Source organism: Thunnus albacares, chromosome 4 (genome assembly GCF_914725855.1).
Source record: "Thunnus albacares chromosome 4, fThuAlb1.1, whole genome shotgun sequence".
NCBI lineage: Eukaryota > Metazoa > Chordata > Actinopteri > Scombriformes > Scombridae > Thunnus > Thunnus albacares.
This window is the reverse complement of record NC_058109.1, coordinates 23,253,397-23,269,153: the sequence shown is the minus strand read 5'-3', so window position 1 is coordinate 23,269,153 and position 15,757 is coordinate 23,253,397. Positions and strand designations below refer to the sequence as shown.

The 15,757-nt window shown below is 40.1% G+C and overlaps 2 protein-coding genes across 2 annotated transcripts in view; both read left to right on the top strand.

Moving 5' to 3' along the window:
- Positions 1-801: 801 nt before the first annotated feature.
- Positions 802-12,056, top strand: ikbke (inhibitor of nuclear factor kappa B kinase subunit epsilon). Its single transcript, XM_044350096.1, has 21 exons — positions 802-1,331; positions 1,847-1,946; positions 2,184-2,321; positions 2,645-2,774; positions 2,852-3,033; positions 4,846-5,006; positions 5,195-5,305; positions 5,426-5,605; positions 6,777-6,973; positions 7,789-7,847; positions 7,944-8,035; positions 8,181-8,282; positions 8,551-8,608; positions 8,803-8,915; positions 9,001-9,077; positions 9,182-9,221; positions 9,319-9,420; positions 10,949-11,045; positions 11,307-11,398; positions 11,476-11,547; positions 11,636-12,056. The coding sequence occupies exons 2-21, from the start codon at positions 1,848-1,850 to the stop codon at positions 11,700-11,702; spliced, it is 2,169 nt and encodes a 722-aa protein (XP_044206031.1). The 5' UTR covers positions 802-1,331; position 1,847; the 3' UTR covers positions 11,703-12,056.
- A 1,475-nt stretch (positions 12,057-13,531) lies between these two features.
- The window catches only part of rassf5 (Ras association domain family member 5), a 28,254-nt gene continuing 26,028 nt past the window's right edge, over positions 13,532-15,757 (top strand). Inside the window, exon 1 of the mRNA XM_044349670.1 lies at positions 13,532-14,771. Within this exon, the coding sequence (XP_044205605.1) occupies positions 13,982-14,771 (790 nt within the window). The 5' untranslated portion in view covers positions 13,532-13,981. The remainder of the gene's footprint in view (positions 14,772-15,757) is intronic.

Here is a 15,757-nt window from a genome sequence, read left to right as displayed (position 1 = left end):
TAACAATGAGAATTCAGTAACATATGACATTACAACAGAGAGGTAATTTATGTAAAACATAGATACATAGATTACATTTTACTATTAGTGTACTTTTACTTAAGAAATATCTTCAATGCAGGACTTTTACTTATAATGGAGTATTTTCACAGTGTGGTATTTTAAATAAGAATCTGTATACGTTTTCCAGTCTGTCTGTAAGATGCATGACAAAGCAATAAGGTTTTAACAGCCTCAGAGAAAAATACAACCCCCAAAGGTCAACAGTCCAGTCAGTGTATTTCTTATTTTTTGTGTAAGCTGCACATGCACCTTTTGCCTTTCTTGTCATATATATCAGTCAGTCCTCTAAAACTATTATAAAATAGGCATCAGTATGTGGTTTCAGTTGCCAGTGGTAAAGGGAACCTTTAATATATGAAAATACCACGATTATAATAACATTCCGTGTTTTTAATAGTATTGTACAGGTGGGATTTTTGAATTTGTAACATTAAATTTGCTGAAATATTGTGACAATAGTCCGATGTATTCCAGTGCATGATCATCTCTCTATTCATGATACTTCTGTTAGAATTGATACAACAGCCTGCATAAAACAGTTTTTTAATATTAGAGGTAGATGTAGATGCACATTGAGGAGCTGCTTGAAAGAAAATAGCTAATGATATTGGTATTTATAGACAGTTTAGTTTAATTTAACTTAATTTTATTTTGATTTTTTAAAATATTGTATGTGTGTAATTACGTCATTGCGTCACAGATATGCAAAATGGCACGTGACATCATCTAGCGACTTTTCCTGCAGGCTTTAGCTACTTTCCACTGAAAATAGTTGGCAACACTGATTGCTTTATAAGGGATTTCCGCATTGGCTTTAGTTTCAAGCCATGGTTGTTGCCTTTTGGCACAGACGGAAACGTTCAAGTTCACATGTCGCTGCATTTCCGCCATCCAAATTAAGGCCATATATTCCGCCCAGTATGCAGCCGACACTTCCTCCATCGCACAGCAGCGCTGCCAGCTGCTGCCTGTAAAGAAACTGGTGAACTCTCTTCATCCACGTTAGAAGGACATTTAAGGAAATAGTAATTATTTCCAACAACAGGCCTTACCTGTTCAGAAAAGCAGCCTTTCTGCAACTATGCAACGTTTTCTGTCACTGCGGAAGACGTCTCAGATGTAGGCGTGTTTTGTTTTTGTGACAAGTTAAAGACTTACGGTAAATCCACGGAGCTGTTCGTGCGGTAACTGACAACGCCAACGTTTATTGTTACGCCGGGTTGTTGTGCTGCGGCAGCCTGCGTAACCAGTAGAGGCTCAGCAGAAAGGTTTGTAAGGGAATTTTTCTGATTTAAAGTCACCTAAATTAGATTAAAACACTGCTAGTTGTTAACTGCAGCTACTGTCCAGGAAAAGCTAACATACAGCTAACATTTCAGCTGGTTAAATGAACCTTTAACTAGCACTTAGGTTAAGTAAGCTATAGGTTAAGTTAGTCACTAACAGAATGTGCTAGTTGTGTTATTAAAGTGGAAAGTCAAGAGATTTATATGTGATGGTGGCTCAAGAAAATCATTACAGCATACTGTTCATTTCTATGGGGACTTAGTTTGTCTAGTCATTGTAAACAGAGTTTGTGATCTTTTTTTCACTGTATTTCATGGTATTTTTGTCCTCCTAATTAAAGTTGTAAGTATGTATAGTAGTTTAACTAGCCTACCTACTTTGCCTTTGAGTCCATTGTTATCTCTAAAAGAACACAAAGAAAAAGAAGGACTTGTCTCCTTCCTGTTTCTGTTAATATTTTTCTAATTCTGTGTGCTAATTATTCTCTTTTCTCCAGTATGTCAGGAATTACAGCCAGTACAACAAACTACCTCTGGTCTATACAGGATGTCCTTGGTCAGGGGGCGACTGCCAGTGTCTACAAGGCACGCAACAAGGTATCCACACTGGATGATTTTATCATCACAATGCACTCTATCAAGTTGCTTTACACCAAGCTCATCTGCATCACACCACCACACCACAATTTCAGATGGCCTACTTTTTGGCTCAAAGGCAACACCAGGATGTGTGATAAGACTCCAGTGCTGATGTATGTCCTGTGTGACATTCTGACATGACGCTGTGATTCGTCAATGCTGATAGAAATGTGCGTATGTTTTGTGTGTGTTCAGAGGTCAGGTGAGCTGGTGGCCGTCAAGGTGTTTAACATAGTCAGCTATCACCGCCCACATGAGGTCCAGATGAGAGAGTTTGAAATGCTGCGGAAGCTCAACCACAGCAATATCGTCAAGCTGTACACTGTGGAGGAGGTAAGGTTACGATGAAAAGGAGTGATAAGGGAAAAACACCGTCAGATGAGGTAATTATCACTGTGTAAAACAGGACTGCAGCTTTATTCCATAATAATTTAACATCTACAAGGAATAGCATTTAAGCTCCTGGTCTTACACTTTTAGACACTGTGATCAGATTAGTTTCTATTGTTCCTCTAGTACGTCCATCAAAATTAAAAATTAAAAACTGAAAAAAAAAACGTGTGTATATGTATGTGTGTGTCTATATGTATATATATCCCAATATGTTTGCAGTATAGGGAAGTGCGGCTCACCTCTTAACCTCTCTCTGTTTCTAGCTTCCCTCTAAACAGAAGGTGTTGGTGATGGAATATTGTTCAGGAGGAAGTTTGCTCAGCCTGCTTGAGGAACCAGAAAATGCCTTTGGCCTGCGTGAAACAGAGTTTCTCACCGTTTTGCAGTGTGTCGGTGGGTGTGTGTATCTAATTTTGTTCAATAACTTCATATACCTAAAATGAATTATTCCTCTGTCTCTGCTCTTTCAGTGCAGGGAATGAACCACCTGCGAGAAAACGGAGTCGTGCACCGGGACATTAAACCAGGCAACATCATGCGTCAGGTCGGGGAGGACGGCAAATCTGTTTATAAGCTGACTGACTTTGGAGCAGCAAGAGAGCTGGAAGATGATGAGAAGTTTGTGTCGGTCTATGGGACTGAAGAGTATCTGGTAAGAAAACACGGATACTGATAAATTTGACTGTGCAGTCAAAAATTACTTCCTCCAGTAAAGTGACTTTGACAGTGTAGTTGAGTGCATATCACTGTCAAAAGCTGCACAATCCTTTCAATGTGTTTTTTGAGGGGGTTAATCCAAATATAACATGTACTAAATATAGTAAAAATAAAAGAAGAATCTATAAGATTATTCATGAAAAGGATGTAAAAAAAAAAATAAAAATAAAATCTTGAAAGCCTTTGCTGCTTTGCTAGTAGAATTTCCCTTAACTTTGCTCCAAATTTAATTAAAAATCTGACAACTTACACAGAAACATAACTCACAGGGTGAAGGTGATAAACAACAAAAGCGATGCCCACTGTTGCAAATTAGATTTTCATAAACCACTTTAATGTCTCAGCAGCTGTGTTTTTGAGATTTGTCTCCACCATATGGTGCACCAAGAGTTCTCTTATATCATCATTACTACAGGTTAGCTTACAGCCAACCTTTGCACAGACTATTGTATTCATATTCTATTACTGCTGCCCCGAAGAACATGAGGTGACTTCATGAACAGAAAGTCTTTTTATTGCTTCGGTGGAGGGGGGCGTTGCTGAGAGTGTATTCATCCTCAACTAATGCCCTAGATAAATAAAGACATCAAAGTCAAATGAAAAAGAAATTTAAATAATAGTGCATGAATAAAAAGTGTGCTCAATGTGTCCTAATGATGGGTAGTTATAAAATTATTATACATTAGTTAACCTTCTCTATCTGCAGTTTTCCTGCAGGGAAACCTCTTTTGGCAATAATAATAAAAGATGTATGTTAGTAATACATTTCACCACTGTGCCCATTTTTACAGTCAAGGGTGCCATCACTATAGTTGTATTTTTTTCCACTAATTCAGTTTCTTCCTTTTATACTCTGCTTATGAGCTATAACCTACTAAATCATGCTACCTTTACTACTATAAAAGCCCTATTTCCTCACTGAGATATTGCTTATCCTCCATCCGGATCTAAATCTCTATCTGTTGCATGTGATTGGTGGTTTGTTATGAACCCTATCATTGCATGTGAATCTACTCCAGCTTGATTTGAAAATCCTGTGTTGCTGAGGATCACCAGTGTAAAGTTTCACAGCAAAGACAACTTGACTGTGTTGAACTGACTTTGTGAGAAAAGCCATGTAAAGCCCAGATCTTGATACCTAGAGAGCAATTTGCATTAACAACACTAGGAAGCCCTCTAGTGGACCAATGATGAACATATTAGTTCTGAGGATATCAAATAACTGAACATGGAAATGGTGCATATAGAGAACAATTTGACACATCAACAAACAATAAGAATATATTATATGTCATAAAAGTGTATATGTAGTACATATAAATACTTACCTACTTACAGTCTTTCTTAAAGTAGGACATGTGTAAGCCTATTCATTAAAGCAGTTATACATTTCCCTGTTACATTTCTGTATACTGTCATTTCTAATATGAGCTTCCCTGATAACAAGAAAGAGGTTCCTGTGGAAAGTATACAGGGTGGGGAAAAACATTGCTTTCATTTGACACTTAGATTATACTCAAGGATAGATCTTATCTGCTACCTGCTAACATATGAGGGTGTAACGACTGTATATCCACCTCTGCAGACTTGCTTGTGTTTTACTGTGTGTGTGTGTGTGTGTGTGTGTGTGTGTGTGTGTGTGTGTGTGTGTGTGTGTGTGTGTGTGTGTGTGTGTGTGTGTGTGTGTGTGTGTGTGTGTGTGTGTGTGTGTGTGTGTGTGTGTGTGTGTGTTGGTGTATTTATGTAGCACCCAGACATGTATGAGCGTGCAGTGCTACGTAAGCCTCATCAGAAGTCCTATGGAGTGAGTGTAGACCTGTGGAGTATTGGTGTGACATTTTACCACGCTGCTACTGGGAGTCTCCCCTTTGCGCCGTTTGGAGGACCCCGCAGGAACAAGCCCACCATGTATGCATACGACCTTGCAGTCAGTAGTAGACTAGTTAACATTTTTTTGTGTAAATAAAAGAACCACTTCGCTTTTTAACTGTGCTCAGAATCTGCCCTTAGAGAAAAAAGTTTTGATGCCTGTTGTTTATTCATTTTGACTGTCCATCCATTATCCGTTATCCTGGCTTCTGTGTTTTGTTGTGTAGGTACAAGATAACCACAGAGAAACCTATGGGGGCCATAGCTGGAATACAACGAGCCGATAACGGACCGATAGAGTGGAGCTACCACCTACCTCACAGCTGCCAACTTTCACAGTATGTCACTTCATAAAGAGTGTGTGAACATGATTATGCACAGTCATTATTTAATAATGTTAATTTTTACTTAATCACATCTGTCTCTCTCTCTCTCTCTCTCTCTCTCTCTCTCTGTAGGGGTCTGAGGGTGCAGCTGGTTCCTGTGCTTGCAGGTATACTTGAGGCTGATCAGGAGAGGTGTTGGGGTTTTGATCAGTTCTTCACAGCCACCACAGACATACTGCAGCGGCAGCCAGTTCACCTCTTTGCTCTGCAACAGGCCATGGCACACAGTATCTATATACACCATTACAACACGTAAGTGTGCACAGGCGTATTGTCACACATATTACTCTGATGAAACACCAATAAAGCAGTCTACAGATTAGAGGACTGTTTAAAATGTGAGCGTTTCATGCCATGTAACAGACTTGAAGCAGATTTCCAGTCACAGTGTCCTGGCAGGTTTGTATTTTTGCTGCTGTACAACACAGAAGTCAAAATGAATGTTTTGTGCCATTTGAGCAGCAGAGGGCGCTGTTGTATAGAGAATAGCGCCATCTGTTTGCAGATGAGTTCTACTCTTAAGGTTTTCTCCTAATTCATTTATAAAAATTGTGAATAAAAGAGGCCCTAAAATAAAGCTCTGTCATACACCTTTGTTCACATTCATAAAACTGGACTTATGGCCATTAGCTACTACAGCTTTAGATCTATTACTGAGATAACCAAACCAATTACATGACTTTTCATCAAATCCAATAAAGTTAAGGCGTTTCAGATTAAACTGATAATGCTGACCCCCTTTATGCAGAGGTAATATATAGTCTGCTTTCCAAGGGTTCAGGATGCTTTCTGCTTTGACAGTCAAATGTAAGATAAGCATTCAACTAAGAATGGAGTTACTAATAATAGAGAAAATATATAGTATTTGATCATTTGAGGAACATGATGGGATGTGAGCTGAATCATGACTGTAAATAATTAGGTTAAATTTGATTTTAGGTGATTAAGATTAAAATTCAATTTTTATTTAAAAACACACATCTCTATTTGGATAATCATTGAAGTAGAATTATTATTTATGTTGAATTGTTTATGCAACCATGGAAAGGTTTAAACAGAAAAATTAAATAAAAACTTTATTAATTAACTGTAGTAAAACAAACTAATTGCAACCATTACATAATGAAACATGTTCAGTTTTACTTTTCTTTTAGTACAGAGTTAGTGGTGTTTATTTTGTTGGCCACCGGCTTTCCATGCATCGTTGCACATGAATAAATGTTGCGATCACACTTTGATTATCTCCACAAACATATATTCAAATTAAAAGCACCAAACACCTGCGCTGGTCATTGTGGATGCACCAGTAAATTTGTGCAGAGCAGTGCAAGATGATACCGATGACACTGATCTTAAAAAAACAGAAATTTAAAAAGGCATCTAATGGCCAAAAATACTTTCTCTCTCCTCTCAATCCACCCAGTGTGTCAGTCTTCTTCGAGGAGGTGGCGGCTCAGACTGGTATAGGAGTGCAGCAGCAACATCTGTTGTATCTGGGCCATGACCTTCCTCTGGAGGGCAGTATGAAGGTGGTCAACCTCCCGAGCACTTCACCTGACCAGCCCCTTATTCTGCTCAGTGACGGGCTTGAAACAAACACCAGCCTGCCATTCAGAGAACGTAAGACAAAGACGCACACACATCTTTGAGTTCTGGAGCTTTACTCTTCTTAATTCTTTGCTTCCCCTTTGGAGATATGAAAGTGATGTTGTTGTGATATGATGATTTGAGGTGTTTTCCAGAAACTCATTCACTTACACAAGAAATAAGAATCTTTGTGAATCAGCTGTTTTCCACTGGTTGTATTGAGTCAGGTTTATTTTTATGGCAATCCCAAATGTAGACAAAATTAAAAAAGAAAAAAAAAAACACTAATCATATTTCATATAATGTCTGCTGCAATTATAAATGGATAAGGCTGGCATGATTCCATATTTTTATTACTGTCAACAAATCCCATGAAAATACCACAACCAACAATTCGATAGCCCGTCTTTACTTTGTTTAATTTCAGCATATTTTAAGACAAGACTTTGAAAAGGGGTTACATATACTCTCAGTTTTAGAAAATTGAAATGTATTTACTTGAACAGCTGGGCGCTGTAGCTTTTAGCAAACATTACTCAAACAATAGTAAATAGTGCATCTGTTGGGGACTATTTTCAGCAGCTGATTTGGTGCTCCAGTGATTATTTACCACAACAGGATGATGATGATGATGATGTGGGATTGACTTGAAGTAAACGTAAAAGTTCCCATGTTCATCATAATGAAGGAACATGTCACCCAGTGCAGCGGTGTGACTCATGTACGTCTTTTTATGGGATTTCATGACAATAAAATATAGAATATGTGCAGCTTTAACCTTTGATGTGCAGCCACACACACATATGAATATTCATTTTTGGGGTATTTGTTTCTTCTCTCCTCTGTAGCAGAGACTCCTGTCATCCCATGCAAGTTTGACGTTGTAGCAGACTACAACTTCTCCAAGGTAGTGCCCAAGTTACACTATTTTTTTTCTTTATTTTATGTATCATAAGCCTCCTACCCATCATCATTATCTCATTTAATCCCCTTTTCTTTGTAGGTAATAGTGGGAGTGGTCCACCAGTATCTGAGGATAGTACAGTTGCTGCACACACATCGAGAGCAGCTACTTCATGGATACTACAGCTACATGTGAGACATACATACTCAAAGAAGGATTTTTTTTTCACTGAATTGAATGATGCATCTCAGTGGTTATGTAATGACTCTTGTCAAACTCTTCTTCCCTCCATTTCTCCTCCATGTTTCCCTCTTTCACGCTCGTATCGTTCCTCAGGATGAGGCTGCGCAGGGAGTGCGGAGAGGCCATGCATAGTATTGCAATGATCACCATTAGACTGCAGTCCTGTCTCAGCATAGAACACAGGATTCACATGCTGTGAGTTTATCTACACACATTTTTTGAAGCTAATAAAGGGAATCTTTTATGTCACACTTGCTATAGTTTCTGTTTGAGGCTCAACAGACTGAATTGGTCAACATTAAAACTTGGTTTTGTTATATGAATATAGATTCTGAGATCTGATGAGATTTGTTGACAAAAACGTCTCTGACACTTCTGGTATTGTCATAATCCAACCCTATAACTTCCTGCTGTTTTTTTTTTCTCTTTCTCCTTCCAAATCTGTTACATCTATGTTTCTTAGAGAACATTATCCTTCAGAAAACTCAGGTTCAGCTGATAACAGCCACAAGCTGCAGCAGGTGAGTGTCGTCATGGAGCCACATCACAGAAACCGGCTTATGGTGGGACAGGGGCTTTGGATGTTGCTTTTTTCACATTTGTATCCCATAGCTCCTTAAAGGGGCACTGCACATTTAACACATGAAGATCAGTTTACTGGTCATCGTTAGTAAGTTTTATTTGGTATCAGAGTCTGTGGCAATTGTCCCTGCAGGTCCACGAGCACCTGCCTATATACACTGCTGGCATCCAAGAGTTTCAGAACCGGCTGGATCACCTGCACATAGAACAGGCCAAACTAGCAGAGACCCTGGCCAATGACAAAAGGTACTCCAGGAAAGCAGTGAATCACAGCTTCAGGTTGGGCTCATTGGTTTGTGATGTTTGAAGTTTGACCTCTTGTCTCCTACAGCTGTCAGAAGATGGAGATGCTGCTCCAGAAGATAACAGCAATTCATCAGCACTACCGTAAAGACAGACTCACCGGCAGTACGTGTGCTTCTCTTGTTTAATATACTATATATTTATTGCTCTGTTTGTGCATTGTCATGTTTACATTACTGACATTAACTCATTTCTTATTTTCACCACAGAGCTGGCATATAATGATGAGCAAATTCATAAGTTTGAGAAGTGAGTATGTGTCCACGCAGCCGCTGTCCTGCTCACCCAGCCAGTAAAGGATGTTCTTCTGAGCTCCTGTAATCTGCTTGTCACTCTTCCTTCCCAGAATCCACCTGTCATCCCACATTAAGCGAGTGAAGTCTCTCTTCAGAGAGGACTGTGTGCAGAGATACAAAGAGCTTTTGGCCTCAACAAGGACATGGAGCAGGTCAGAGCAGGCTCTCAACTCAGATTTTTTAAGGCCTTTTCACACCTGAAAGTCCAAACCAAGGTTCATGTTTTTGTTACATTGTATACATTTGATCCTGTTTGGTTAGGTTTCACATGGCAATTATGCAAGCGCACTAAAGAAGTTTACAAGACATACCTACATCCTGTTATCATCACCTACGTGGGCTGCGTTCCCCTATACTTGACATTGTTGGTTTTGTAGGTGGGCGTGCATGTGATGAAGGCGTAACGTCAATTCGGCAGGTAGCCTTCTATCACCATTTGAATTAATCTAGAAAAATGAATGAACAGATTAATTTAGTTGCCACTATAATAATATTTTTATGGCACTACTTTATCTTCTCTCCTGTCCTCTCATATCCTCTCTCTCTCATCCTCTCCAAAAATACCTGCAAAGTTTACTTTTCATAACTTGATCTCTTCCTCTCCCCATGTGCTGCCGCGGTTCATTTTTTCTTTTTCCACTTCTGACGATAGCCTGCCGGAACTTCCTGTAATTGGTCCAAAAGTCTGAACCATCCAAAAAATGTTTTCACGCTAGAAATGAACCGAACCATGGTGCAGTTTGGTCTGGACCACGGTGTGAGGGAGGTTTCACACCTGTAATTTTGGTTCTGATCAAACTGAAAAGTTTAAAAGTCTGGACTAAACAAGATCGGTGTGAAAGGGCCCTTGATCTCCAGAAACCATGTAAACTTTGGACCAGAGTCACTTCGCCTGTGTTAGATAACTGTTTGTTTGGTTCGACAGCCATTCACATACAGATGATGGAGGCTTACATGAAGAAGATTAACACAGGACAGTAGGACATTGCTATTCAGCAGTCCCTCTCAAAACAGATTAAGTTGGTAGTCTGTTTCATTAATCCCACTTCACATTTGTTTACCCAGTGACATTGAGATTGTACATCTGGTTACACTTTACTTTCTAAATCTTGCCTTTCCTTTCAATTTTGATCAGCTAGACAATAGACTATTTCATCATATTGATCTGTGGATAACGTACATGGAAATATATGTACATTGTGTATATTTTAAATTTTAATATCATATATGACCTGGTAGGTGTGATCAACACTAAATACATTATTTCTCAAATTTCCAAATATATTGTAATTCCTTTTTAAACTTTTTTCCACCAATTTTAAGAAACCTCTTTATTTAACAGATACAAATGTTTGGATTCCCCAATTTTGAATTAAACAAATAATTAAAGCCTTACTAATTCATATACTGTCCAAGGTTATGGTGAAGATTTAGTAAGTAAAACCTTGAATAAGGTTTGTGTTAAATAAATACCATTTGATTGCTATTAATAATGTATCCAGATTAGTTGTCAACACACCTTTTCTAATTCATAATTGGTCATGTCAGATTTCAGTGTTCACATTTAATTAACAAATTTAACAATTTACCATTTTGAATTGTTTTCCCAATCAAGCAGGTACTGGCACTGTAAAGATGGTAGCTTTGACTTACTGAAAAGTGTCCCTGCTGTATTTGCAGTGTTTTAATGGAGATGCAGACCAGACTGCAGGACTTCAGCTCTTTCTCCGTAGGCTTGTTGGCAGACTTGGAGATGAGCGAGCAGCGTCAGAATAAGGTAAACAATTCATTTTTATCCCCGTCGAAACTGGTCACTGTGCCTTTTTAGTCTGTGGAAGATTGTACTGTAACATTATGCACAATCACGTGCAGTTTAATATACACTTGTTAGCATTCCACTAACATATCTTTTTTATTTAATTTTTTTTTTTGTCCGATAGATTCGTGAGTGTATTTTTTTCAGTGGTTATGTTAGTGATGTCATTCACGTAGCATCTCGGTGATGTGATGATGTAATGTCTCAACATGTCCACCTCAGGCTCTGGACAGAAACCTGTTCACTCTGCAGTCCAAGAGAGCAGGACAGCAGCCTGCAATCACACCCAGGGACAAGGAGCAGATGGTATCCAGGTGTGCCTTTATGTGTGTGTGCATGTGTGTGTGCAAGATAGAGACAGTTGCCCTGATAACATTTATTTTTGTTCTAGGATGCACCATCTAAAGGAGGAAATGGAAATTTTGGTCAGGGAACTACAGTGTAACAACAGTATTATAGAGAGGTCAGTTCAATAACCAACTTCTTGTCTTTACATGTCAATAAGTCAACAGATGATACAGAATGATGTTATTCTTTGTTTTGTTCTGTAGTCTGGGAACAGTGAACTCAGCAGCAGCCGCTCTGGAGCCGAGCTTGGCCAGACCCTCTACACTGTGACCCAAGTGCAGCGTCTTTGCATCTTAACTCACAAATACGCTCTTTCTGACAAACACCTCATCTTTTTAAACTGCCACTCATGAACAGTTATGGACATTGTGCTGGATCTTATGTCTTTCTTATGAAAAGGAAGCGACTGAAGACAAATCTCAATTTAGAGATAAGATGGAAAAAGAGGAAATGCTACTGATGGATTTTTCTGTCAGTGTGTTTGTGTGTGTGTGTGTGTACATGGTTGACGACTGAGTACAGCAGTTCAATACAAACCTCATTAATGCCTTTAGTGTTATTGTATTTTTAATAGGCTGCCACAGTGATGGAGTCTCAGGATAAAGCCAAATGAATGCAAAGTCAGCTGCTTGAGTATTTTTTTTTTTGGGGGGGGGGTTTGGCTGTGTTTCCTCTTTGTCCCGCAGACGTAGCACTGCAGAATCTGGCAAACCTTTACATTTAACAAGATAAACTCTGTATGTTACTGTCTGTGCGTCTGTCTGTGTGTTTGTTAAAGGAAAGGCTTTTAGTTGATCATTCAAATGGTTTCACATGATTTAATTTCTTACTTCAGGCATATCATTGTGATTGATTAAATCAGTGACTTCCAGCATCTCCAAGCACACCGCGCTGTTGCTTTGAAGTTGCATTTTGCCTCTGTTTATATTTAACTGGAGTGATAAGTTACTTCTCTGTATTTTATCGTAGGTTTCACTTAAAAAGAGAAGAAACGCAGTCAGGGAAATTCAGCGGTCTGTCTGTCTTTTAAACAAAATGACATAAGGCTAACACGGTCCAGTGACAGATTCACAGTATGAAATGACATTAACGAGTGACTCACAAGGTGGGGAAATCCCAGGGTTTATTTGTTTATAAATGGCTCACATTATGTGTGGGGTTAGGTGAAATTCTTTAACATACTTGACTTTCACTCTACTTATAAACTTTAGTACCAGATTTAATCATTCATTCTTTTTTGTCTAGAGAAATAATATCATCTCAGTCAGTTGATGAAGTAATATAGGTGGAAAAGTGAAAGAAAAAATCATTTCATGTCCCCTCTTTTAAATTCACAGCAGCAACACATCTCTGTGAGGATGAATCACCAAGTTCTGAAAAGTCAATAAGGTCACAAATTGCTTTGGTAACAGTACAATCTCATATTTAGAGTGTACTCAAATTACTTTAACATTAAAGTCGGTGTGGGGAGGTATAAAAGGTCTCGAACAAAACAGAAAACGAGTGTGCTGTTGTGACACTGCAAAGTAGAGTGAAAGTAGCATGAAAATGAAAGTTTTTCACTCTGTGTAGGACTGGTTTTCTAGTCCTCGGGGGCTTCCTCGGCGTGGTTAAGGGGACGCGCGCAACTGTCTGTGGTTTTGAGCCGCTCATATGACGAGCTCCTGGCGAAGTGGAAAATTTGATAACTTTCCTGTTACAAGCCCACACAAACAAGGGTGATGTTGTGTTTTTATTACAATTTCACACAGTTTTACATCATGGCAATAGTCAGAGCTGTATATACCTCACGCTCACCTAAATGATTTGCTGTGTCAGTCCCGTTTTATACTTTTCACTTCACTTTCATGAGCAGTTAGAGGTTTTCTGCTGAGATATTTGTGTAGCTTTTGCCTGAGCCCTCTTTAGCACCTTCAAAAAAGTAAATAATAATTGATTACACACATGAGAAAAAGTTCCATAGTCCAAAACAGGTATGAGATGTCAAAGGCTTTACTTTAATTTTTACCATATTTTTTTTCTTTGCATCATATATTTAGAAAAAGAAAAAGAAAATCCCATATCCTCATTATTTTTATGTTCTATGTCTCAGTTACTTCTAAGTCCAGTCTATGGTCTCTCCACAGACTCTTCATCTGTGATTGTGGTTTCTGGCTTTCGCCAGTTATTTTCTGTAGTCTACTTTTAGTAGGCTACAAGTGGTTTCAGTGGATTATTACTAAATTTAGAGTAAATGCCTAGTAGCAATAGTCAACAAATCAAATAACGGTCAGATGAGTAATAAGAAAGTTAAATGTTATCCAGTGAAGTAGGCTACTTAATATTTAGGTAATGTCAAATCAAACCCACAGTATGAACCAGGGATTATTGCGCGCTCCTGTCGCTTTAAAAGGGAGCGCGCCCACAGTTTTTAAAGCTGTCAATCCCCTGCGTCACTACTACACGCTTGTCGCGGGCGAGAGTTGAGTTTACATTCAGGGCACGGAGTGAGAAACACTAATACACACTCTAAACAGCGAAACATACACACATCTCAGGGGAACAGGACAATGGCGTCTGCGAGTGTGGTGAGTCCGCAGCTCCTGGTGTTGAAGAAAATCACCCTGCCGAGGAAGTCATCCTTGGAGAAGATGATGTTCAGGAGAGGCTCGGGGAGCGGCGGAGAGTGCGCATCGGTCACTGCTCAAGGGGAATCGAGAACTCATCCCTTGTCTCCGGGACCAGTGGGAGAAACGGCGGTAAAAGGAGGAATACCCGGTGAAGGATGCAGAGCTTCGGCCGCCCCTGCTGCGCCACGTAGCCCGGACCGGCACAGAAAGGAGGGCAGCACGGATTGCGAAAGGCGCACCACAGGCTGGACACGAACAAGTCAAAGCGGACACATTACCAGTGACTGCAACAGCAACACTGAGTGCGACTCCAACCACAACACAGGTGGTCGGAGGGGATCTCTCATGAGGTCGGGCATCAATGTCATGTCAAGCGCATCGCTTGCGAATGGGCACAAAGGAGCGCAAAGGCGCCGGAACTCGGCACACGGGAGACGGGACTCTCGGAGCGGAGACAGCGGACATCAGAGCATCTCCTCCTCTGCGTCGACGCAAGAGGAGAGCGGCGGTCTCCCGCTGGAGCGCCTCACACAGGGCAGGACCGGAGTCGTGAGGCTGGCCCGCCACGAACGTCCTCGCCGGGAGGCCTGGTCCATCTTCCCTCAGGGGGTGGACCCCCGGGTGAGGACAGAGACGGGAGAAGGACACCGGTTCGAGGCCAAGCTCGTTAAGCAGGCTTGGTGTGATTCCTGTCCTCGTCAGATCACTGCACAGGCACTCAGGTGTCAAAGTAAGTAGATGATGGTCCACCTGAGTATTTTGTCAATTCCCGAACTTCGTGTGGTAGACTTTGACCTGTTGGTCCAATAAACGACTAGCCAGTTTTGATCAAAACCTCACTTTTTCATATGCTGTAAATCAAACACATACATTTAAATGCCAACAATAGTCGCATCAGTTTGTGTGTTTATTGTCTTTTCCTTTTTGAAACGAAACGGTTAGAAAATACTTCACTGAGGGCAGTTTTGTAATTGGTTTCTGTTACACTGCTGGATTATTTTATGATGAGCACAGGGAGCCGTGAGCTTAACTCTTCCATACTGGTTTCTGTGTGTGTTTGTACACAAAAAAGTGTGCATGTGCCTTTGAGAGTGAGCCAGTATGACGGGGAAGGACATTACTGAGCATTTTGCTCCACAGACACAGCCAAAAACTGTCCATGGAAAGCCCATTATCTTGTCCTTCCAGCTTTGCCTCCCAGAGCTCTCGCTCTGTGATTTGCAGCCTCTGCTCAGAGACAGGGAAAGACAGTGTGAGTGGTGCATTTTGTGTAATCCAGAAACACAACGGAAATGTTTGTAAATCTCACAGTTAATTGTGAGATTTATTGTTTGTGTATTTAATGGTATACTTACGGCCATTATACACAGTCAAGTGTAGTTTCCGGGGTCACATGAATACCGCTGAGAGCTGCTCAGGCTCTGATGACATCACTCTCACCTGCACTGCTCTGGGATTCATATAGTTTTGGCCAAGCCAATTTGACCTGGCAGTGTGGATATGTGACTCGAATACACACATGTGTACACATACAGTACAAGTCAAAAGTATATACACACCTTTTACTAGAAACATTGAGTTCAGTGTCTTAGTATCAGCTCCTTTGTCTGCACTTAGGTGTGTGTATATAGTACATGCATGCACGATGCGTGTCTGTGTGTGTGTCAGTGAGTGCATGCTGCTGCTGACTTGGCATTGTGTCAGCAGCACTCTGTC